This window comes from Lipophrys pholis (assembly GCF_963383615.2).
Source record: "Lipophrys pholis genome assembly, chromosome: 10".
In the NCBI taxonomy this organism is placed as follows: Eukaryota; Metazoa; Chordata; class Actinopteri; order Blenniiformes; family Blenniidae; genus Lipophrys; species Lipophrys pholis.
In genome coordinates, this window is record NC_137640.1 from 12,850,734 (window position 1) to 12,876,588 (window position 25,855).

Sequence of the window (25,855 nt, forward strand, 5' to 3'; positions counted from 1 at the left end):
AGGTGGTGGTTGGCTTCATTTATTTGCGGCAATCAGTGGTTGTCTGTTATGTAAACAGACGCGTTGCTAAAATCAGGTGGATTAGAATGAAATACATTACTCTTCTTATCTATCTTGGCTGTAATGTACTATATTGCTGGCAGTTCTAGTAAGTTGTTTATAATCATTTTTTAGTCTAACTGACTGCAGTTAAAGGAGGTCTTCAAACATTAGACTGAAACAACTGAGAGAAGAAAAAAAACAAAAAAAAAACGCCCATTGCTCTAGAACACCCTCTTCAATTTTGTGTTGTGAAAGTAGGGGAACATTTCTTGCTGTGGGAGATTGCTGCAGAGTGTCACTGCAGGAGACATATTTTGTCATTGTGGCGTTGGGAGCTTGATATCGACCCACTGTTGTCATTGGGAGAAGCCCTGTTTCTGCCGCCCCCTCCCTCGCGGGGCCCCCGCGCAGAGCCGCCTCGGCAGAGTTCAGTCGGACAGCGAGAGGAATGCGCTGGGATGCGGAGCAGCACCGACTGTTGGAAAACGACGTAACAACTCGCATAGTATGGACGGCAATGATCCATATTTACACCTCAGTAAGTACGCCTCGGCGGTGTTCGTGGAGAGAGGACCCTGTCTGTTGTGTTCTTTACCCCCGCCACGCCGCTGCGTTCGGCGGCGACTCGGGAGTGCGTTTGTTCCATGGCGTCTTCTCCGCGAGCCGTGCGCGAAAGTGTTCGCGGACTTCAAACCGACGACTTCAAGTCCGCGGAGTCAGATCGTTACGCTGCTGATTGTTTGTTTGTTTGTTTGTTTGCTTGCTTGCTTTACAAACGAGCCACAACTTTGCGAATTCACGGGGTGAAAAAAAAAAAAAAAAAAAAAAAAAAAAAAAAAACAAGAACAAAAAGAAAAAGTCAGGTGATGGTCGTCGTGCCGGTCAGGCAAGGTCAGAGGTTGGCACTTTAATTGCGCTTATGTAATTTATGGCGCTTGTCGCGCGTCTCTTGTTAAACTGTTTGAGACAGAAGCGCAATTTATTGGTCTGGGATTGGTCGTCAGATCCAGTGGGAAGTGCGCGTAGCAGCATGGAGGAATGGTGGGTTTGCAGTGATAAACAAACTTGTAGCTCCTTTGGAGTGAAAGTGGTGTTGGACGCACCCAGGTCACCACCGTGTCAGTGTTCAGCTGAATGACAGCGCGATGTGATACTGCTCTGTAATACTCAACTCTGGTGTGGCTCGATGACTTTGCCCTTGAACCACCCCGATTACATTTTCTATTATCGTTTCTGTTGCGGCGTGAGATCCACAAAGACAGTAAAATAGAACAGCCTGGAGTTTGCAACATGTGGAGTGCCTATCCTACTGAGAGTCGTTTTGTTTGGCTGTTTATTACGTATTAAATGTTTTTAAACCGGGTTGTATGTTCAGTGAGAGTGTCTGACTTTTTAAGCTTCATTGAGTCACATACTATATAGGCCATGCATCACTTGTCATGTGATGTTCTTTTTTTCCTGCTTCCTTATTTGTCAAACCACAGCAAGTGCAAAATGTTCCTATGCAAATCTAAATTCTTGTGGGAAAAAAATCTAAATAATTGTGGGGTATCAGAAGAAAACAAACACATAACAGCCTTTGAAGTCCGCATTGTGCAGCGCCTTCTCATTATCACAGATATCTTGGCACAATTTACAGAGGCTGAAAATCGTTTCTATAATGAATGTGTCACCCGGGGGAATGCCAGAGACATCTGGATGGGAGAGCATGAGGGAAACCCACAGTGTACAAAAGTATCGGAGCAGTCCCCAGGGCCCCAGCGTCTTTGTTGTCTCTCTTTAAAGACTTACCCTGATCTGCCTGTTTATAGTGGCATCCTCAGATTTATGCAGGTATGACACTCATATTGCTTTTTTCCCCCTGCACGTATGTAAAAACTGTTCTACTGATGTTCAAGTAATACATATTAGCCATACAGACTTTAATGTTTAGTGTAGTTTTGTTTGAGAGAACTTATTAAATTTATGTTTTTCTGGAACATTTTATTAATAGACTTGTATATTTTTGCACATGTTTAACATACCTTATTAACTGCAACACCTTCCTAACCTTTCTTCTACCAAGGGCGGGCAGGCTGTGTTAAACAGTTTATATTTGTAAATTTAAGGTTTGAATGTAAATACTGTATACATACAATTAATATTGTATGACCTTTATGTTCTACAAAGTATAGTTATCATCTTGCATTACTTATATCGCACACTTGGGGAGTGTTTATCATAACTACAAGTGACTCGACTCAGCTCAGTGAAAGCCACAATAACTTTAAGATAATTCCAAAGGTTGTTTTGGCTGTCTGCTGGCTCACCTTAATGATTTATGGTGTATGTATTATTAACAGCCTTCATACCAAAGTGTGTATAAAAATAAGGCTATATGACGAGTCCGTATTTCTTCAGTAGGGAATGGACACCCTTTGCAATCTGTCATGAATCAAACGTAAGGACAGTTGATTGTTGGTGACTTTGCAGGCTGTGCTGTGATTCCTCATAGCCTACTCTTTTGCAGCTTTTCTCAAAACTTGGTCTGTGTTAATGGGACTTGTGCAGGTCTGCCCCAGGCTTTGAATGCTTCGAAGTAGAATCAGCACTTTTCTCTCCCAGCACTTCAGCACTTTTTAGTTTTCGTCAGTTTAAGTGATTCTAGACAAGCTGACACCCACTCCCTACTTCTGACAGTGAGAACTTTTTTTTTAGCATGCACATCAGGGAAGTTATAACAGAAAGAAGAACAGGATTGAAGAGTGAAAACAGCAAAGTGAGGTAAAATCAGGTGTCAGACGGGTGGGATGAGGTAAGAGGTCACCCGAGTTGATGTGAACTCTCATCACTTGCCAAGGGTCAATGATTCAACTCCTGACACACACACACACACACACACACACACACACACACACACACACACACACACACACACACACACACACACACACACACACACACACACACACACACACACACACACACACACACACACACACATCTACTGTACAGCCATGGCTATGCAGGCTTGCTATGTGCCTATCTCTTTGTACAACAGAATGTGACTTTGACGGCATGTGACTTAAAGAACGTGGGTGGCTTTTCTTGAATGTGAAGTCCCTCCTGCATTGAAACCTGCACTCATCCCCAGTCAGATTATTTTCCCACAATAAACCGCACAGGTAGAGTGGGTGTGGCTCTCTGCAGGTATTTGTTTTAGATTTCTATAGCTTGGGACCTGCAATGCCTCGCTGACAGCGCATGCATTAGCACACAATGCAGATGAAAGGTTTTTTTTTGAAGAACGTTTGAGTATATGTGTGTTTTTTGTGATTGACTGTAGTAAAATGTGCCTGCCTTGACTGTGCATGAGGGCATACTGGTTGGGAAAACAGGATGAGGGAAACGAATGTAAGGTGGGCTTTCTGTGGGCTAATTGCCAGTAATTAGTCATTAGTGAAGAAGGTCAAAGCCTTGATTTAATTCCAGCTTTAATCAAGCAGAGAACCTTGAAAGGCCACAAGCTGCAGCAGTGTTTAGTTATGAGATGTGTGTAGTAAGCTATTGTTTTGCTAATTATGCAATAATAACTTGCATGCATGTCATGCATGGATGCACAACAACTCTGACTCTCGGTGAGCGTCGCCATTGCACATCACTCCAGTCTAAAGCATTCATCCGTTTGGAGAGTTCAATTTATCTATTAATTTCAATCTGTCATCGCCTCCTAACAGTATAACTCAGTGACCTGCTAAAAGTTACATCTGCACACACAGAGCTGGAGCTGTTTAATAATAGGTCTGTTTCTACAGGAAACTCTGTTGGTTTTCCTGTGACTTTTGATGTAGAATTTCGAAGCATTGTAACATACTCAGAGACAGTCAATTCCTCCACGCAGTAAAGTTTGTTGATCAAGTATTCGTTGTTACTTAGTTGATTTAAAAAAATTAAATAAAAATCAGAGTACTTGTTTCATTCAGTTGTGGACTGGTATACTATGGTACATTGCTAATAAGAGTTCTGTGTATAATTAACAAAACAAAGTGCATGAATGAAACTGATAGTCATAAACTATGAATTCATGTATGGTTTAAAATCCATGCATATAATTGTGTATAATTGCATTAAATAAAATCTGGTTTTTTTTCCTCATTGCATGTGTAATCTTGCAGTTTTCCACATAGTAGACATTTGGTTGGCACAAACAAGCAGTTCAAAAATGGTGTGATAAAATAACAAGCTTTTTATGAAGCTTTTTTCTTTTTCAAAAAGGATTTTGCACTAAAAGATTAATGACATTACAAAATAGTGTTTGGATTGATGCCCAAAATGCTCGGCCAGTCTCCAAACAAACGCCAAAGAAATTGTTGATCAGAAAGCTTAAACCCTGAGGAGATCATTTGGATTGTAGTCAGGGTCAATAATGTCTGACTCAACCAATTAAGTAATACATCTTTGTGGCACCATTGGCTATATAGAAATACCTTGTCCTAGAGCCTAATCCTAATACAAATAGCATCAACAGGTAACCACTAAGTAAATTAGGTCTCATTAAACCATTCTAAAGCACTGCTCCTGAGTGCTAGTTCAGTGTGCTAGTTTTATCTCAGGTCCACAACTGTACCCATTGAGTATGCCCGACTCAGAAGCTCATAGTACATCACTGTTTGCAGAAGAACATACTATTTTCAGCTTTGTCTGAAAATGTCTCCCCACTTACAATTGTGACATGATTCAATCTGTCAAAAGTCAGAGATAGCAAGGAGAGCAGGAAACAATGAGGAACTATCCTCCTTATGTGATGATTAGATCATTAGATGTTCAGATTAAACATTTAAGACTGCATCCTAAATTTAGGGCTGCCAATTATCCTCCTCCCATGTCTTCACAATTCGTGATTCGTCTATAATTACTAATTATGGCTCTCAGGGTTAATTTGATGTGTTTTATGTGGGTCATGACACACTATTGTTACAGCACGCATTTAAGAAGGACTGCATTATTTTAAATTTCTCCCTGTGGAATTTGTTTAATCGAAAAGAGAGGAAAGCACTTCTCCTTCATCGTTGCACCCTCATCTTGTTTAGGGCAGCTGGGTCTTTTGCCAAGCTCCTGTCATCAAGCAGATAGAGTTACCAGTGGTTCTACTTCAGGCACTGTATAGACAGTCGATCCAGTCACATGCAGGTGCTCTGCACGAGAAAGCTCTGTCGAGTCATGTAAGTAAAATAGATGTACACATGCCAGAGAAGGCATCCGAAGCTTTCCGTGCCATATTTTAAGGCCAAATACTTTTTTCAAAAGGAACAGCAGTGCAAATATTCTCTAGTATGTTGAGATAAATTGAAACGAATTGTTGCACTCTAAAGTCTTTATAAATTGCATGTGAGTTGCCTTGTTTCCCTTCTCAGTGAAGAAGACAACATTCCTTACTTGCACGGTCAAGAACTAATGCTACTTTATGAAGTTGACCCCCTACTTTCTGCAGACTGTTTTTAGTTTGCAAGTAAGTAAGGTTTATATGGCTGATTGTATCTAATTGTACGTGGCCTTTGTAGTTTGTTTAAGTTCCCTCAGGATTTGTCATGTATTGTTCCTTTTTGCCTTTAAGTTATATTTTTGTCCTGTGTTTGCATCTGGGTTTTCACTTGGCTATGTGTTTTCTTGGCCATCCTAGAGCATTGATGAAGACAATCCCTGACTTCCTGGAATGCTATAACACTTGTTAAACACACAAACATACTGACACAGCACACACAGGCAACTCTACATGCCACTAACAGTGCTACTGTATTAATGCTGCATGTTGGCACCATGATTTCTCAGCTTGTGATGGGATTACAGATGTTTTGAGGGAGAATAAAGAGAATGTTCTTTACCCTCTGTCCACACTTCTTGACATCTACCTTCTCCGCTAACATCACAGCTCTACCTTTTAGACATCCTGTGAATACTACTGAGAAGAGAAAACAATACAAAGAAGAACGTTTAGAAATGCAATTAGCATATCTTAATCCCTGTGGATCTCAACGGTGTCTTCATACACTCTTCCCATGCTCTCCAGTCATGATCCCTTTTCAGAGTAAGTAATAGGAAACTTCTGGTTGGACTCCACTCTTAAGTGTGTTCCCCTCAACCATGACCTCCTTCACTCTTCTTCCCCCTCCTTGTCAGACACCCTTGTCAAGCCACAACAACAGGTGTCTCAGTGCAGATAGTTTTACCAACATTCAGACAGAGACAGAGAGAGACATGAGATGAGTAGGCGGTAGAAGAGCTGATTTGTGCAGCAGTCGGACAGCAAACAGTTCCTGTGGGATTGATCTCTGGGGAAGGATAATCTGGGTAATCCTATAACGGGCGCCAGAGGACTCCACCTCTTTTGCTCTTCACTGACTCCCCCCCCCCCCAACCCTTCCTTCTTTACGTTGACCCTTCTGTCCCTGCCTTGTACTGAAAAGTAGTTGATTGAGTGTCCACCAAGCCAACACTTGAGTGTGACACCTTGTCCTGACCAACTGGCACTCAGCCAGTGCCACGCTTTCGCCCAAAGGCATGTGGCACCCCGTGGCATCAGCTGCAACTGGAGGCAGCCCTGGGAGGGAGACAGGTTTCGGTCACTGTGAGTAGCTAGGTTTTGTCTTGCCTGAGTGTGTGAGTGTCTGTTGCTGCAAATCAAATCAGCCTGACTGCAACATTGTTCCGTGATTTTCCACAGAAGTGTAGCTTGAGCATTAAAATCTAGGGCTGCACAGATGCATTGTGGTAATACCTCTAATCCCTATGCAAGCTTTGATGAAGTTATTTTGAATTTTCCCACTGGGAGAAACCCGCACCTGGCATTGCAAATTAATTTTTGGACACCTTCAAATTTGCATTGTGCTTGCATAATTTCTCTTTAATTAACACTGTGAAGTATTTCTTAATGTATTGACTAAAGGTAACTCAATCCTTGGTTTTGTAATCTAGATTTGTTTCACATTCATTGTAATTCAAAACTCGGTTCATGCATTTAAAGTCATTAAATGGCCTTAACCAGTTGTGACAGGTACATGGCTTTATTGCTGCACATTAGAATCGAGAGCTTGTGACTCACTTGAAGACTCAGATGTGGTGAGTGGGGATGCCACTCAACCTAAAAGGATGCTTCCAGTTCCCTTTGCCTTGTCCTTTGCTATCTGTTTAACTCCGAACACCCGTCCCTTCATATTACCCCTTTGCATTCTGCTTTCTTTCTCTGTTTATGTCTGGCGACTGTCGGCCTGCATCCTTTCGTCAGTACTCATGCTGATGATGCCGTTTTCTTTTCTTTCTTCCCGAAGAGATATAAGAAGTATGGATATGAGCACATCTGAACACATGCTGTAGTTCGCCCCTTCCGTGGCTTTAGTCCTCCTTATGGCTTTAGTGCATGTGTATATATCGGAGATGTGTAGCTGGTAGAGCACTCTGGTCCTCGCTAGTTTCATTCAGAGAAACATGATTATACTCCTATTTACAGGTCATTGGACTCTTCATGTCTGGGTCAAATAAGGTTTGAGAACAGTGAAATAACTGATATAAGAGTGCCTTTCATGGCAATCCACATGCTGAGTTTTCCAGGTTTGGAGTTCAGCTTTTTCTGTTCTGTTGCGTCTGCTAAGAACACAGCAGGACATGCAGCACAGATGTGATTAAGTCCTTGTTATTTTGAGCTCCACTCATGTTGATGAAATGCAAAATGTAGTTGTCAGTCTCTGTTTGATTGTTAGAGTAGTTCATGAAAATAAAAGCAAATGATCGAATACTTAAGCGAAGATACAACTGTAGTGATTTTCATGTTTTAAGCTATTAAGTGGAAGTTATCTTATTTCAATTTTTTGCATTTGACATGTTCTTTACCCGAGCCTCTTGTTAGTTTTGTTTAGTTTTGAAAAAAGTGTGCTTTTCAAAACATATGTTCACAACTGTGAATAGGTCTGTACTACGAAGACATAGAAGTCTATTATTGTAATGTTTTGGATGTTAGGGGTTTATGAAGATGATAATATGCCTCAGGATATCCAAAAATGCATTTTTCATTCAATATAGTATATGTAGTTGGTTGTTAAGAAAGTTAAACAATGATAGGATTGTGATTTTGTGGTGAAACTTTAGAGCCAAATGACGACCAATACATTTTTTGTAAAATGATATAATGATATATGTTTTTAGGTTTTTAACCTTTTTTTTAACTTATAAAAGGCAAATACTGACACAAGCAAATACAAAATGCAACTTACGGCATTTTTATTCTCGGTATTTTCATTCAAACAGCTGACACATCAGGCAGTGTGTTTCTTAACTTCTTAAAAGGGAATAAGAGGCTCTTTGTTTTGACAAGGTTTTTTTTTTTCCCAGTCAAGGTTTTTTCTACAAATTATGTACCATTTAGCTTTTATAAGTAAATACTGTTTTCATGGAGTGATAATGTGATTCTGTCCCCGATCTGTGTACCAAAAATTGCATTTATGTCCTTCCTGAAATGTTTACACTACTGATGGATCGCTGCTTCGAATTAGGTTCCATTATCATTGTGAACATTAGGTTAAAGCCTACAAATGTGTATATCTTTCAACACTGTCATACAGCCCTCACATATAGTAGCCCCATACACTGGGAACGTCATCAGCCACTCCCATCAGCCTCTGTTGCATTTCATGTTTAGTGTTAGGTATCAAATGTTAGCAGGTGCTAGACTGAGATGATTAACTGTCAAACATTATAGCTTCTAAACATCGGCGTGTCTCTCCTGAACTTAAGGCACCACTGAGACTAAGCACACGCTCATGGAGCTGCGAGTGCAGCTGTAGGTCACTCAGTCTTGTTGCTAACTCATTCTTCACTTTTGGTTGTTATCATCACCATACTTAACTCAGGTTGACTTTAGTTTCTAAGATAGCCGTAAAGTCCGTCTGACTTTCTAGGATCTGGAGAAGTCCAGAGGTCGTGCTGGCCTGCGGTCAAACTTACTAGGTCACTACATGAGTTAAAGGGGTTAGTGCGCATTGTTTGTCGAAGTTGGTAACATCTATTTATTTGTCTACGGCTTCGTGTAAAGGTGAAAGAGTACTTTGGAACTAATTTTACTTAACTCAAGAGGCGGAGCCACAAGAGGGAACGCTTGGATTTGCATTGGCCTTTCAGTTGAGGTGTTTGTTTGTTTTTCAGGAGGTCAGCTTGTTCTGTGTGAGCTCTTCTTGTTGAAGTTCCAGACTTTTTTATCACTCAGAAAACAATCTCTATCTTATCTGTGCTATCTCAGTCCCATACATTGATCATCTATCTCTGTGTAAAAAATATCCCCAAGGCAGTTCTGGCAAATGCAAGTGGAAGCATGTGGATTTGGACACAATGATATCATTATGCTTTGTGACATATTAAACTCCCTTTTTTTTTGTCTTCTTCATGAAATTTCTTTCAGGAAAAGTGTGTTTAAGTTCACGAGACAGCAGACTTTGATGTCAGAAAAAAAACATGGTGTTGTCACAGCTGTTTGCTGTAGGTCCACTTTCTACATCTTTATGTTCTCAGCCTAGATTAGGATTTAAAAGCTTTATCTTTGCCATATATTATACAACATAGTTATGTGTGCCATTAGAATTGTAAGGTAAAAAAAACATCTATCAGTAATAAAAAATAAAAAAACATGTACAACACATGAGTATTAATATAAGGTGGACAATAGACATTAATGTCCAAGTAAGTCAAAAAGTCATATGCTTTTATTGAAAACATTAAAGTAATGAATTACAAATACTTAGATGAAAGTAATTAGGTAGTATGTTGGGGTACGGAGTGTGCATTTTCTCATGCCAAAGTACAGTTTGTACCCTGTAATCTATTTCACTACTTTTGGAGGCACAAGTTGATTTTGAATGATCCCAGTTTGAATTTATTTTCACACCTTTTGATGTGGGTTTTTGGAGCCAACAGGTTTATTCTTTTACCAGAGAAATTCATTGTTTTACATCAACATTCACTGATAAAAACAAATATTGTGTAATTTTATGTAATTTATTGTTTATGAGAGGAATGAACTTTGAAGGTCAATAATTATTAGAGGTAAATTGCTATTATTATTATTTTTCCCATTCATGCAATAAACTGCAGTAAAAATAAACTCGTACTCAGTTTTATTGTGCTTCGTATTTTATTTGTAATTTTGTACAATTTGAGCAATGCAACAGTAGTTGAACCATTTCAGAAACATACATACATACCTAACAGCAATTGTGTGAGAACAATAAATGAAACAGTGCTTTACATGGCTGAATAATTTTGTAAATGATTTTGATTATTGATTATTGTGATAAAATGTTCCTATGGCCCAGGGGAAGAACCTGGAACAGAGCGGAATCATAAACTACTGAAGCTGTGTATCATAATTCTTTATAACAAGAGGAATGATCCACAATTAGCACATCTGTTCAATTGATACCATTAGCAGTAATAAATTTGCCTGTTAAACCCACACAAATCAGTCATAAAGTAGAGCAGGTGTCTTTGAGGGAACATTGCACTGTTTCATTTTTATGTAACAGTTGAGTATAATCTTCATTTTCTCTCACCAGTAACCATTTATATCCCTTATATCAGAGCAGAGCATAAAATAAAAAGGAGCTTTTTCTCAATTGATGATCTAATGTTGTCAGCCAAGCAGAGAGATTAGGAGTGTGCATTGGAGGGAGGGGGTTGTTTCGTTATGTGAGCATTGGGGATGGAAGCGGGACAGTGCCCTCCCCCATTTGCCCGTCCGTCCTGCCAGCCAGCTAACCATCCATCCGGATGTCGATCGAGCCGTCCACTGCTCCCTTCCTTCTTCTCTGACTCTGCTGCGATCTGTGTTCCCGCCTCCCCAGCCTCCCACCTTCTTGACAGCTGGCCCGCTGAGCTGCAGATACTTACCCAGGGATAAGAGGATTTACTGACACAATTGATCAGACATCAACCTCATTTAGCAAAGAAATGAATGTTTAAAGTGTGATGATTTTGTGCTGGCAGGTTTTTATGGTTTTTTTTTTTCTTTTTTTTTTTCTTTTAGTGTTGGTATGTGTGCATGCAAAGAATTTATGTGAGGATTTGCAGACGGGACAAGTGAGCTGGTCTGGCAGTGAGGAGATTTCTTAATTACATGTCTGCTGTATCTAATGAGCTCCGCAGGCAGTCCGGCTGATGACTTTAGGATGCGCTCTGTTCTCTGTCATTTGGTCGCAGCGCTGCCAAATACAGATGCGGACATGAGAGCATGCACTCACTCAACATAAACACACACAAATAAGACACATTAATTCAGGTATTAAGCAGACTACTGAGGAACAAGCGGGGGTTTTTCTTTGTGGAGGGCTAATCTGGTAGATACAGAGGATGGTGTTGTTAATGAGTGTATCTCATGCTCCCGCCTCCGTTACTTCTCCCTCACTGCCCACTACCCCTCGACAGAACACTGCTAATGCTGGTATACAGTATTCGCTGTAGAAGAGATAATATTGGTTAGTGAGCCATGGTGTTATTGAATTAACACAGTAGAGTGCTCCATCCAGTTACAAACAAGTAATTAGGAGTCAGGGATTTAGGGGGTTTTGGTCTGGGACGGTATTTTTTGCTGTTGAACCTGTTGATCCTCAGTTCTGTTTGAGTCAGTTGTCGAGTTGGATGCCCTGACATGATTGTCATAACAAAATTGTTCGGGTTGCAGAAATGATGTTTACAGCAACAGTCTGGTGATGATTACTGATTTCTGTGCACAGAGGCAACCATATTTACTCATTCTTTTATGTTTTCTCAAGTCTTGAGATCCAAAATAGACTTGAAATTCAGATTTTGATTTCAATTTCAGTTTAGTTGATCGGTTCCACCTGTGTGTCAGCTAGAGGTTCTGGTGCTTTTGTTCTATGATTGCACATTTTAATTTGTTTGTTTTTCATTTGCATCATCATCATTATTATTATTATTATTATTATTATTATTATTATTATTATTATTATTATTATTATTATTATTATTATTATTATTATTATTATTATTATTATCATTATTACTCTACCTCATCCAGTTACACTCCCAGTACAGCAGTGGCTCGGTTGGTGGAGCGCTTGTCTCTCAATCAGAAGGTTGCATGTTTGATTCTCCGTCTGTCCACATGTCGAACAGTCCTTGAACAAGACATTGAACCCCAAACTGCTCCTGATAGATGGACTGAGCACCTTGCTTTGCGGCCGCCTCCTTTGGTGTGTAAATCTGTGAATGTGATTAACAGTGTAAAGTGCTTTGGGACTGCACAAGTATAAGGAACCATTCAACCAAACCTGTATTTATCACTTGTTTATGAGTTTTATAATCCCCTGTTACAGTGATTTCCAGGAATGATCTGTGTAACTCCGCCTCTATAGACAGAAAATTCTTTTGAGCTTGATTCAAGAGTTTGGCAAGAGGCGACCTTTGATTTGTGACGCCAGTGGTCAAAGGTGCCCTTCACTGCTTCATCTGTTTGTTTGCTTTCTGACTGATGCTTGAATTGTTGCAGCAGTTAAAGTGTTTTTGGACAAAAACCTTCAGAAAAGCGTGACACTGAATTCCTGTAGTGTCTGTGATTTTCTTTCACCTGAGACATTTATATACTGTCAGCAGAGGACTTCTTTGTGCTCTCTCATGTGTATGTATCCTGGGTGAGAAGTGTGACAGGACTGTACATTCCACAGTCGTCTTTGTATGTAGGTGATTTACATAGAATGACGATGGAACAGCCGGTTGAGGCAGGTCGTTCAAGGATAGGCCCCGTTGAGCTGCCCTGGGCCGATTTATGCTTCCCCTGCTGAACATGTTGGCCTTCTTACACACACACGCACACGCTCACTCCCTTTCGAAGGCATGCACACTTTGTCAGCCATTCCCTCATAGGCATTCCCACCAGCTGACTGCCCATGTGCTTATGTTCTCCCTTTGTGTATTATAGCCAAGGAGACTCAGATCTGGACAACATGCATTTGTTTCTGTTGAAGTTCTCCGGGCACACATGCAGATTAAGTGAGGAAACATACACGTAGGTTTTAAACAAGGTCATCAAGCTGTTGTCGATATCACTTAGCGGTTTGTTTTACTTTAGAGCTCAAAGAGTATTCTAAGTGGCCTGATCAGAATCAATATACATTTATAGTTCATTTCTTCAGTCAGTCATAAATGATAGATAAGAAAAGATTTGTAGTTTAGGTACTTTGTTGGACTTGACACCCATATAAATGTGCTTTTGAACTGTCAGCTGAAGTGATTATAGGTCTGCTACTGTGTCGCCTACACAGCACTAGAATAGAAGGGATCTTTATGGACCCCAAAGGGAATTTGTCATGCACATAAAAAGGAGAGGCAGTGCACAAAATTGGACAGGGTACATGCTGTACAGTGGTCAACCATTACATAAGCTTGTTGATTGAGAGAAAATGATCTTCAGAACTTGGATATGCTCCAGCCTTTGCTATATTTATATCTGGGTAACAGATTTTGTGCCAGTATAACATGTGATCCATATAGAATGAGGGATTGGAACATTTTAAAGCATATTCAGATGTGGATTGTTTGTATTCAGTCAGCTCTGTAGTAGTTGAAAAGAGAGAGGCCCTCTTAACTTTTTGCCCACCATGCTTCACTCATGGAGAGCAGGAGTAAGTGCGCGAGCTAAAAAGGGGGTGGCAGCTATAGTCTAAATGCTAAACAGGAAGTTGCACAACATCTGTTCCTTGGAATACAGAAAGGGAGTAAATAACCAGCTGTGTTTAAGTGTCCTCAAAAAAATTGCTTCCAGATAGGCATTATAACATTTCTCATTCAGTTTTTTTTTGGGTGTAGAACTATCTGAAAGAACTTTTCATTTTTAAAAAAACAAAACAAAGAAACAACCCCCCCCAAAAAAATCTTTATGTTCATGGGTTTATGCTTCTGATATCTCAAGGAGAAGCTAATGTGGACATAATCACTGCCAGAGGTTTTTTAGTATTGGCGCACCAGTTCAAACCTGGGACATGACATCAAGCAACGTTTTCTAAATAACTTTCAAAAAGCCTAAAAACTGAAGTCACTTCAGGAAACTTGACTGGCCAAACACTGTTTGTTAACAAGGAACTATTTTCTCGGAACTAGATGGAAAAGAAATACATCTTTGCGTACATAATAGGTGGTATTGTGACAACTGCTGCCTCTGGGCCAAAGAAAAGTCGACATTTTCCAAGGAATTTTGTTCGGCGTTATTATTGATCGAATTATTTATGTCAAATAAGAAAAAGGAAAAAAAACATGCTCATCTTGTCTTTATGTAAGTCACTAAATTTACACATGCAGCTTATCTGACTTTGGTCTGTCACTCAAGTAAGCAATGTAATAAGACTTTTGTCCCAGTATACATTCACCGGTGAGTCGTCGATTTGTTGCTGAAATCTTTCGCAATGTTATCTGGGTGTTTCTGTCAAACTTTGTAAACTTAGATTTCAGTTGAGCTGACATGTTTACATGTACCATAATTACGGTCAGTTTTAATCAGGCTGATGCAATAGCATTCAATATTCATAAAAGCGTATACAGAAAAAGCCAACACCTCAACCTCACTAGTCAAATTCAAAACTAAACAACTAGCAAAAGTCAGAAAATTCCACATGAATTTTTCAAGAAAAATTCCTCAAGAAAACTCTGAAGAATATTTGATTGCAAGCTCCTATATATGGTAATGTCATAAAAGTATGAGACAATAAGAAGAAGGAATTCGGTCATTTATATTGGCAAGATAGCATCATTTAATAATCCAGTTTATTTATAACCACAGTAATTTCTGTTGGTATCAACAGATAGATAGATAGATAGATAGATAGATAGATAGATAGATAGATAGATAGATAGATAGATAGATAGATAGATAGATAGATAGATAGATAGATAGATAGATAGATAGATAGATAGATAGATAGATAGATAGATAGATACAAGAATAAAATGTGATATTTAATGATCAGGTGACGCATAGAGGTTAAAGTAGCAGGTTTGGTAACAGTATAGTTAAGATTAACAATGAATAGGATGAGTTAAATGCAGAGTAGTAATTCCCTCAAGGGAATCAATAAAGTATGTTTTCTTCTTCTAGTTATATTTTCTGCTCGTGACTATCACACAGTGAATGTTCGTGGTATTTACAGTATATACTCAATCCTGGCTGCTTCCATTAAGAACTGGATCATCTCTTTTTCAATCTCAGTCAACGGAGCCCTTTTTGAGATTAAATCCCTCTAAAACCTTTTTGATATTCAGACTTTTATCTGTTTTTTTACAACTGGTAGCATACATTTAAAGAATCCATGATAGTGGAAATTGCAAAATTATATTTTCCATCCTATGGTTCTCAAAACCTTAACAAAAATATGATCATGGTAATCTTAAATAACAAAAACCCCGGCGCTGTTCATAGTCTCTCCATGCCATCAGACCACCACCCACCTTCACAGACACAGATACAACCAAGTACACCCACATGTACACACAGTACACAGAACTCTGACATTTAACTACGAACAGTGCCACTGGGCTCAGTATCACACTGTGTGTGTGTGTGTGTGTGTGTGTGTGTGTGTGTGTGTGTGTGTGTGTGTGTGTGTGTGTGTGTGTGTGTGTGTGTGTGTGTGTGTGTGTGTGTGTGTGTGTGTGTGTGTGTGTGTGTGCGCGTGTGTGTGTGTGTGTAAAGGTGCATGCATGTTGTTGTCGCGCACAGAAACATAACCAACAGCTTCTACAGAATAATCAAACTTTTTTTTTATGTCACTTTGCATCTGCAATAATTTGATCAAGAAAACCCCCCCAATTAAAATCTTTTCATCTTCGAGAGATGCGGTACTGATAAATACATGGGTCTGCAATCTGCCAGCCTAAAGGCTTTTGTGTGGATTAAATGTAAACGTGTACCTTAAATGTTGATCCTTGTACGTACACAATCAATGTGTATGTTGGTATTTGATAAAGTTATCTTGCTCATAGCTACAATACATGCATGAAATTACACACCACGCCCTGTTACCCACTTGACTGACAGCTTTTCTAAGTAGGTCATCTCTGTAAATGCCAGCCTGTCAGTTTACATCAATGGATGCGAAACAAAGTCAGCACCCTGCGACCAAAATCAGATGGGCTTCACTCAGTGGGGCTAAATCAGACAACACTGACGGCATCAACACACATTGGACTATTGGTACAAAATATTCTTGTCCAGGTTATTATCTCGGCTTTTCTCTTTTCCCCACGTTTGTTGTTAAAGATTTACTATTAGCAAGAAGCCTTGTCTCCTGTTGGAACTATCATATTTTAGTTTTATGTCATTGTAGATATACTTACTCTTAAAGCGGCTATGCTGATCTGTGGAAATGTTAATGTGCAGTGACGAACTGTTTGAGAACTCCTGACCAATTTAAGTACTTTTCTCTTCCCAAGTCATTGTTTTGGTTTTTATGGCAAACAATCATATTGTGTTGGTTCATTTTCAGCCCTCCTTGTTGGAGTTGCTTTGGCTGTAATGTCCTAGTTTTCAGGTAAAACAAAGAAAAAAAAAGAATTCAAAACATTTTGCTCTGCACCACATGACACACAGCCTGCTGAGGACAATTTTGTTTCTGAACAGGTTCAATTATATGTCACATCTTCAGGGAGGACTAAATCCAGAGTTAAATTAAAAGTCTTTGTTGTACATATAAGTAATTACTGAATGATGGGTTGAAACTGTACTTTAAGTTAGTGCTAATCTTTGATGTTGTCTTTCGTATATATTGAGAAGGGAACATACCATTAATCTAAGATGATGTTTCACGATTTATTATACTATTGCTTTGTACCTCAGGAAGACAAGCAGGTATTGCTGCTGGTGTAAAGCACTTTTATTTATTCAATTGACATTGTAATGGTGTATTTCTATCATTTTGTTATGTTAAGTTTCAGGAGATGATTCATAGGAAGATCAGAACTATTATTTTGGGTTCTAAGCAATATAGGCTCTGGCCTCACAGCTGTTCTGAAGATATTGCAGAATAAAACAAATGCAAGTTGGATGTATTATTGTAGATGCATTTGATAATATTGGCGTGTCAAATCAACTCCTAACTAAGCATAAATCTGTTTGACTTTTGTTTTCATTCTTCTTAATATGCTTTTTTTCTTCTTCTTCAGACTCTATGAGTACAGCCCACAGCCATCCCTCCTCAATGGTTGGCATGGTTGGCCACCCATCAGTCATCAGCACCTCCAGGCCCATGCCGTCCCCCATGTCCACCCTGGGCTCACCAATTAATGGCCTGGCGTCACCCTACCCTGTCATTACATCGTCCATGGGCTCACCCTCTGTGTCGCTGCAGTCTACACCCAGCTTGAACTTTGGACCGCTCGGCAGTCCACAGGTGAGAAAATGTGTGGGTGATCAGCGGTCAGGAGATAACAAAATGTCAGCTTTCTCCTCCCAAAGAGCTGAAATTTAATGTGATATTTTAAAATCATGAGCAGACCTAAAAACTGTAGTTTTAGTGCTAAATGCTTATTTTCTTCTCACTCTGTCCAGTGGTTTCGCCCTGTGGTGAACTTTTATTAAATATTTTAACAGCAATTCCAGGTGCTTATACTGCCGTCATTATGTCTCTTTTAAAGCTGCACCTTCAATAAGTGAAGACTTGCACTAGCCAAAACAACACTGGAAAACACCAAAGGAGGTGGTTCATGTGGTTAATTTAGACAGACAAGAATGTGTCTGCTAGTAAGTAAAATTGCTTCTTTTGGCAAGGTCTAAATGTGTTAAACTATCGTGTTCTTTGGCCGACCCATGTGCCTTTCATTCCTGGAATCTCCAACAGCAGGACAGGAGGCTGAAGGTTAGCCATATCCAATGTGTTTGGCTGGCATACCTTGGCCTTCATCTGGCTGTCGTATCCTACTGACCTTTTAAACTTCTCGTCCAGAAAGGTCATCCCTGAGTTCTGAATTACTACTGTCATGCGAGGGGGACTTAAGATGCAGTCCCACTATTAGCCCTTAATGGATTGCTGGTAGAAAGGGAAAATAAAGACAGAGTGTAACCCTATTTTTGCTGGTTCATTTTTCTCTCTCCTTTTTACATTTTTTTTCCCCCCACTTTTTTTTCCCAACTTCTCTGCTTTTAGATTCAGCAAGTACACAAACACACACACACACAAGACTGCACTTGTACTGTGGCACAAAGGACTACCAGAAAAAGACAGCTAATGGAGATGCTGCCTTTAAGTGGTCCACTGCTTGAACTACACACCCCATGAGGATCAGTGGTTTCTGGATGAACTGCACATACAAAACACACATGGTCACACACATGTGATGCTTTAGAGGCTGGATCGGGGCCAGTGCTGCAGGGCACAGCAGACAATGATATATATTGCCTCAATCATGGTATGGATCTGGGCCCATAGGGATAGTGGGCTAATACGACTGTGTGGCAAAACAATCTTTGCACTACTTGCCGAGTAGAGTGGCCAAGTCACTATTGGGTTAATGTGTCATGTAGCATGTAGCATGCTTTTCATGGGTGAACTGAAGTTCATGAGCTCTCCCAGACTGAATCAAGCAATATGAATATATTATTGTAAATAGTATTTTCTGATTTACTCTGAATACCAAAGGTGTTCTAAATGGTAACACTAAAATTATAAATCCAGCATTTAGTTGTGCTTTTTTATATGATTTCAAACTATCCTATGTGATTCTATTAGATTTATTTTGCACTGTATTAATCCTTCAGAGTAAGTGTTGCTTGTTTACATTTAACTGGCTTTGTGTTTTACATACACAGAGCCAGATTCCAGTTTGTTTGTGAATCGTCAACAATTTACAAAGTTCTGCTGTTAACAAGTCATTACCCATTTTCTGAATTTCCCAATTAATCAGCACAATTTTCAAAGAGCAGTACAGCCTTTAAAATGATATTTTTTGCTCTGCATGCATTTTAAAATCAGAAAGTTGCAAAACAATAACTGATTTTTATTTTTCCAAAGCCCATGGAGGAAATACAACACATTCACTCCGGTTTAGGTGCTCGTCTGGCCTGGTATAGGCACAAGGGAACTGAGCATCTAAGATTCTGCATGCTCCTCATACCATGTGTTAAATAAAGAATGTATGATGCATCAATAATCCATATGTAATGCTCATAGCCCTTTTCTGTATGTTGTCTGTCTGAAGAAGCATGTTGCCCAAACAACTGTTTGAGATGAGTATTTATTTTTTCAGACCATGTCAAATTAATTATTTGTGAAAACACTATTGTAAAGTGACAACTGAGAGCTGCTCACTACTGAGTCACAGAAGACCAAGTACACGGGGACTGAATGCACATTTATGTGTGACTATCTGCCTGTGGGGCACATACGGTGGAAATGTGTGGTAGCAACATAGGGCAGAAGTACCCTCTGAGAAATCTATGGGAGAAAAACAAAGTGTCTTGTATACCATATTTTTCTGTACGGTCACAGCTGTAGAGTCGGAACATCAGTCTGTCATTAGGAAATTCAGAGTACACTTGTAAATAAGTGATAGGACAAGCATGAAGTGACTGTAGGAAGGATGTGCTATATGTCACACAGCATCAAATACAGTATGTGGGACATGAGGGCATATGTAGGTCAGTCTTCTTATTTCAAGGCGTTGTGCATATGTTTGCCAACAAACAAGTGAACAATCACAAATGTGCGGCGGAATTAATGCATGCCGGCTGTCTCCCATGCATACATATGCAGATATCAGAGAAACAACGACTTGTTGTTTGATCCTGAACACACATCACTCCTCAGTTAAGAGGCATCATTTACACTACTGTTTATGTAGGAGTATCGGGTAACATAACTTTCAACTTTTATTGACGTCAGATATTACAAAAATATTGTAGACAAGTCATGAGCCAGGCTATTTCAAGTGCATATTATCAATAAAACAGCTCAAAAGTCTCTATAGGTAGATGATAATCCTTTTGAACAGAATTGTGACGAGATTAAATAACGTGTTCTTCAATCAGAAGTCTCCCTGCCTTTGTGTAATTCCTATATTGTCCCCACTGTGTATAAATTCCTACATCATGCCTCCTACTGTATGATTTGAAAATTTCACGTGCTACACATGTGATTCCTTTTCTATGCCTCTCCCTGTCAACAAACATTAGAAAACCTGTATGACAAGCTTCAGACACAGGACATAGCCCCTCCCAGTCACAGAGCATGTGATAGTGCCTGCAACACTTTCACAATAAAGTGTGTGGGTGGAGAGAAAAAAAAAAGAGCAAGCGGAAGATGAAATCAGAAAACAGGGGAAGGGATTGGTTTCATGAGGCTGCCAAAAACGTTTTACTCTTACTTCCCCTCTGCTTTCTCCACTGCCTTGTTCTGTCGAGCTCCAGCCTCAACTATTTGTTTTTGTTCTCTCTTCTGTCTTCCTGCCATCCTCAGATGAACTCAATGAACAGTGTTAGCAGCTCTGAGGACATCAAGCCTCCTCCAGGTCTGCAGAACCTCGGAAACATCAACTACCAATGTACCAGCCCGGGGGGAATGTCAAAACACATCTGCGCCATTTGTGGAGACCGCTCCTCAGGTAATGTTGAAGGATGAGGAGAGAGGAAAGGGAAGGGCAAAACAAATTCACACTCCCACCCACTGCAAATATGGCCACCCAGTCGAGAACTGGAAACAGAGGCAGGCAGTCTGGTTTTGTTTGAGGTAACATGAAAAACAAGCTGTCAGTTTTGCAATTTAATAAATCTTATGCAAAGATCAATTTTGTACTCTCGTTGATATGTTTTTTTTTTTAAAAATGTGTGATATACGTATGCTCACAGGGCAGTGAGCCATGCTTTAAGCCTTATACTATACGTACTGTGATATACAGGCAGACGGGTGGATCAAGGAGAGTCTGACACTTTACACTGACGGTTTATTGTACACAGGAAAGCACTATGGCGTGTATAGCTGTGAAGGATGCAAAGGCTTCTTCAAGAGGACCGTTCGGAAAGATCTCACCTACACATGTCGAGACAGCAAGGAGTGCCTGATTGACAAGCGCCAGCGAAACCGCTGCCAGTACTGTCGCTACCAGAAGTGCCTGGCCATGGGCATGAAGAGAGAAGGTGTGTGTGCAAGTGCGTATGTAGGGATAGGTCTGGGCATGCGTTGTAGCTCTGTGTTTTTCATATTTTTTTCACCATGTAATGAGTGTCAGAATATTTGTATTCCTTGCATGGTAGACTTCAAAACATGAATAAACTACGTCACATTGGAACTGTAACATTTTCTAGCCTATTGAAATTGTTGACTCCTTACAGAGTTCAAGTCATTAACAGCATTTTTGTCAGTTGCAAGTGCTCTCTGTCATCAAAGTTTAAGAGCATAGAGGATATTTTTAACATGTCTGGTGAGAGTTCACACTGCTGTTTTGTTGGATTTGCTCATACCCAGCACAGGATGTCAAACATGTGGCGTTTGACCTCAAATGTGTTTCTCTTTTGTGTGTGTGTGTGTGTGTGTGTGTGTGTGTGTGTGTGTGTGTGTGTGTGTGTGTGTGTGTGTGTGTGTGTGTGTGTGTGTGTGTGTGTGTGTGTGTGTGTGTGTGTGTGTGTGTGTGTGTGTGTGTGTAGCCGTGCAGGAAGAGAGGCAACGTGGGAAGGAGCGGGGGGAGAGTGAGGTAGAGTCTACCAGCAGTTTCAATGAGGACATGCCTGTGGACAAGATCCTAGATGCTGAGTTGGCTGTGGAGCCCAAAACAGAGACATACAGCGATGGAAGTCCCGGGAACTCAGTAAGGATCATTGTGAACTCATAAGCTGTTTCAATACTGGTACTATCAATTGTCTGCATGAGTAAGAACTTAAGTAGAGCCACATAATTCCAAGAGCATGCTCAGGATCTTACACTTTAGTGACACTGTCATTTGTGTAACTTGCGAGTTTGAGTAGGTCGCACTAAAGACTTTCTTAAAAAAACAAACTATTCTTCCTGTCTGTCTGCATGCAAACTTAAAGAGTTATTTGAGACTTTCACATGGGTTGAGAGGAAATTGCTTCTTTACAACATACCCAAAATAGACCAGCTGCACCTGTTTACTTACTGTTAAAAAAAAAGTTTCTGTGTCACTTTGGGGGAGCTCAGTGGCAAAGGCACTCTGTAGAACGTTTTGGCAATTTTCCTCCATAATCTTTCTCCTTATTTCTCTGCAGACCAATGATCCCGTCACCAATATCTGCCAAGCAGCAGACAAACAACTTTTCACTTTGGTGGAGTGGGCCAAAAGGATCCCGCACTTCTCTGAACTCCCCCTTGATGATCAGGTCATCCTACTACGAGCAGGTAGGCACAACGCTGAATGACGGAGGAATCTGTAAATATAAATACGTCACACGTCACCGTGCACAGGTATTCACATAACAAAACCATGGCCCTTTTTGTGACTTATTGTTTGTATTGTATCTCCCTTTAAAAAAAAGTCACTCGTCTCTCCAAAGGATGTCAATTTAGTCTTTTACATTTGCTCTACACTTTTTCTGCCATCTAGTTTAATGGAGCAGTGAAACCAAATATAACTGGACTATTTGCAAAGTCCCAGCAGTGCAGTTTGCAGCTGCACCAGCACTGACCTCTGCTGGTGAGAGAGTTCTATTTCACGCACGTCTGGATGTGGGTTACTTGAAACAACTCAACACACTTCATAAGAGTCTTTGTTGATCAGAACAAGGAAAGCAAATACTTATAGGTCACAGGAGTTATTTTGTTCTTGTAATTAAAACAAACAAATGAAGGATTTTGAAGTGTCAGTATAACAACGGATGGAGCAGTAACTGTTCTGTTTCTTTTTTGTGAACAGGCTGGAATGAACTGCTTATTGCCTCATTCTCACATCGTTCAGTAACGGTTAAAGACGGCATCCTGCTGGCAACAGGTCTTCATGTCCACAGAAGCAGCGCCCACAGTGCTGGAGTGGGCTCCATCTTTGACAGGTGGGAAACAAAATCATTTGGATTGGGTGTACACGGTTAATTCATTAGCTACAGGTCTTCCGTAAGCGGAAAGAATAAATGGAAGGGAGGCTATATATCAAACATGTATTAAGATAATATATCAAATACGTATGAGTTAACGCAATGGACCTGTTATCAGCTTTTTTGACTAACGACATAGATATATTACAGTCATTTTCCAGAAGAAAATGCTGCATAACAATGTATTGAATACGTTTTGTATTCTGAAGCAGGTAAACAAACAAGCTTATGTCTACGTCACCTTGGTTTTGTCTGCACAATTTCTGGTAATACATTTTAGTTAGGTTTGACACATTTTGTAAAGAAAATCTATAATCAAACCCAAAGAGGAAATGATTCAGTGTCTGAATAATAGCTTTTTATTCTTTGCTCTTACTTACATGATACTTCTTTGATTTTCCACAGAGTACTGACAGAGCTGGTATCTAAAATGAAAGATATGCAGATGGATAAGACAGAGCTTGGCTGTCTGCGCGCTATCGTCCTCTTTAACCCAGGTCAGTCCAGCTTCCTGTCAGAGTCATGCATTATTAAGGCCACCTATGGAGACTTCCCTGTTTGGTTTTTACATCTCTATGCAGGAATGCAGGTTTCTTTTTTTTTTTCAAACAGCATAGTGTTAATATATATTTTGACTTTAAATATGTTTGACTGCAGGTATTCTTGTGGGATTGTTTTTCACTTTGATTCTGTTTCTCTCAGATGCAAAAGGTTTATCAAACCCAGCAGAGGTTGAGGGACTACGAGAAAAGGTGTACGCTTCGTTAGAGTCATATACAAAACAGAAATACCCAGACCAGCCCGGCAGGTGGGTGATGCATTGCTACACCTCATTCAAGATTAAATACTTGCTCTTTAGATTGTGCGGTGAAGATTGTGCTATGTACGTGACAATAAAACGCATGCTCATTTCACTGTTTAACTCAAACATGCTGACTTTGCTGCAGCATTCAGCAGGAAAAATATACGCTGATAGTTTTTGTTACACGCACATAATGAGTGCAAAATGAACGTCTTCTATCAATGTGTTGTTGTTTGGAGATAAAACCCAACACTGCCAACTTGCTATGATATAAAGACTCACTCTGCATAACATACACATCTGCATAATTTTAAACGCTAAGTAAAGTGAAGATATTTTATAATATAATCCCTGAAATGCTTTTGTACACTGGAGATCTCTGCTTCTCTCCCAGCTGGGCTCAACTGCTGCCCCCTGTGACTGTACTCAGGATTAGATGTGTAAAAAGACAGATGGATGTACATTATCATATATACACTGTTTGTGTGGCTGCATATAAAAATGAATACTGACATACAATACCATGCACATTTGCTGCATTTAAAAATACGAGTGAAAAGTTCCCATTGAATGTGCTGCCAGTGCAATGATATTTAAATTTGTGTTGAAATGAAGTATTACACTATGAATTATTCATCTTTTATCTCTCATTTAGTTTAATGTCTTGTGTTTTAAATCGTACTTCTCACGTGCAGCACTTTGTTTGAGCCATGGTTTTGTGAAAGTGCTTTATGAAAAAAGATGGCATGGTATGGTATTTATGGTAAATTATTGTCAAACATCAACGTCTGTGAAATCACTCGTGTCTACTTCCCCATTTGAAAATGATGAAATATAAATGCTCTTAGAGCTGTTTAATCCTAGCTTTGGTCACAGGGGCTGGAGTTTACCAACATGAGAGGGAGAGTGGTGCAGTTTTTTAATCACAAGCTTTTGCTGTCTTTGTGGAGCCGTGGTTAAGTACTCTTTATGTTCAATATTTAAAAAGTACAAACTAAACCAGTGCAATTTTATTTTGTTTATTAACTAAATCATATTTCTTTATAACCTTTTTTTAGTTCATGTATATTTTAACTAACCGTTTTGCATCATTCAGTAGAAGCTGATTCATTCCCGTCATGCACTTTGTATGAAGACAATAAAGGCATTCACATTTAAAACTTCATAAAATATTTATAGTCATTTTCAGTTCACTAGTATAATCAACAAACTATCCATATGCATGTACATTGTATATATGTATATGTATTTCAATTTTTCCAAAACGGAATAATAGTAAACATTTATGTTGTTTTAACAAATCTGCCATCATTCACAAGTGAGTTTAACACAGTTGGCGATGCTATTTCCCTTGGCTTTCACCTCAACATTTGGCACCGCTCTTGTTATTCACAGGTTTGCCAAATTGCTGCTCCGTCTGCCTGCCCTCCGCTCCATCGGCCTGAAGTGTCTGGAGCATTTGTTCTTCTTCAAGCTAATCGGGGACACGCCGATTGACACCTTCCTAATGGAGATGCTGGAGGCTCCTCACCAGATCACATGACACCAGTCTTCCCCTTGTCCCCTGTACATACTCCCACATTGTGAGCGATATGAAGATGGAATAATACCACTTGATTAAAATTGTAAAACAACATATTTTGTACCAAGCAAACAGAAGAAAAGTAATTAAATTTTACAAAAATATTTTGTGGTTGTGGGGAGTTTGTGGTTGTGAGACACACAAAGAAGTACGCTGTTAAAATGATGCTAATAAAGTTGTTAACAGAGTTTGTAAATAGATCATTTCAGGTGTTTGTTTTAAAAGCCACCCAATGCAATTTGAAAAGAAAAGCCTATTTTATTCAAAGACAAACTGTATTAAAAAAAAAACAAAAAAAAAACATAAAACATCCTTCCATTTCTCAAAACACATTTGAGAATTCTTACAAAATAAAGTTATTTAAAATGTATGG

At 39.6% G+C, this 25,855-nt stretch overlaps 1 protein-coding gene across 4 annotated transcripts; it reads left to right on the plus strand.

Moving 5' to 3' along the window:
• Positions 1–270: 270 nt before the first annotated feature.
• Positions 271–25,855, plus strand: rxrgb (retinoid X receptor, gamma b; the record flags this gene model as incomplete). Of its 4 annotated transcripts, none has more annotated exons than XM_080473304.1 (10): positions 271–580; positions 17,230–17,456; positions 20,517–20,661; positions 21,014–21,205; positions 21,701–21,861; positions 22,280–22,409; positions 22,924–23,056; positions 23,504–23,595; positions 23,801–23,906; positions 25,296–25,855. In XM_080473304.1, 10 exons carry the CDS (start codon positions 550–552, stop codon positions 25,441–25,443), a joined length of 1,365 nt encoding a protein of 454 aa, XP_080329430.1. In that variant the 3' UTR covers positions 25,444–25,855. The 4 variants fall into 4 exon arrangements, with proteins under 4 accessions (XP_080329430.1, XP_080329432.1, XP_080329431.1 ...); XM_080473305.1 differs by having other exon boundaries at positions 274–580; positions 21,014–21,193; XM_080473307.1 differs by lacking the exon at positions 271–580 and adding an exon at positions 6,580–6,646 and having other exon boundaries at positions 21,014–21,193.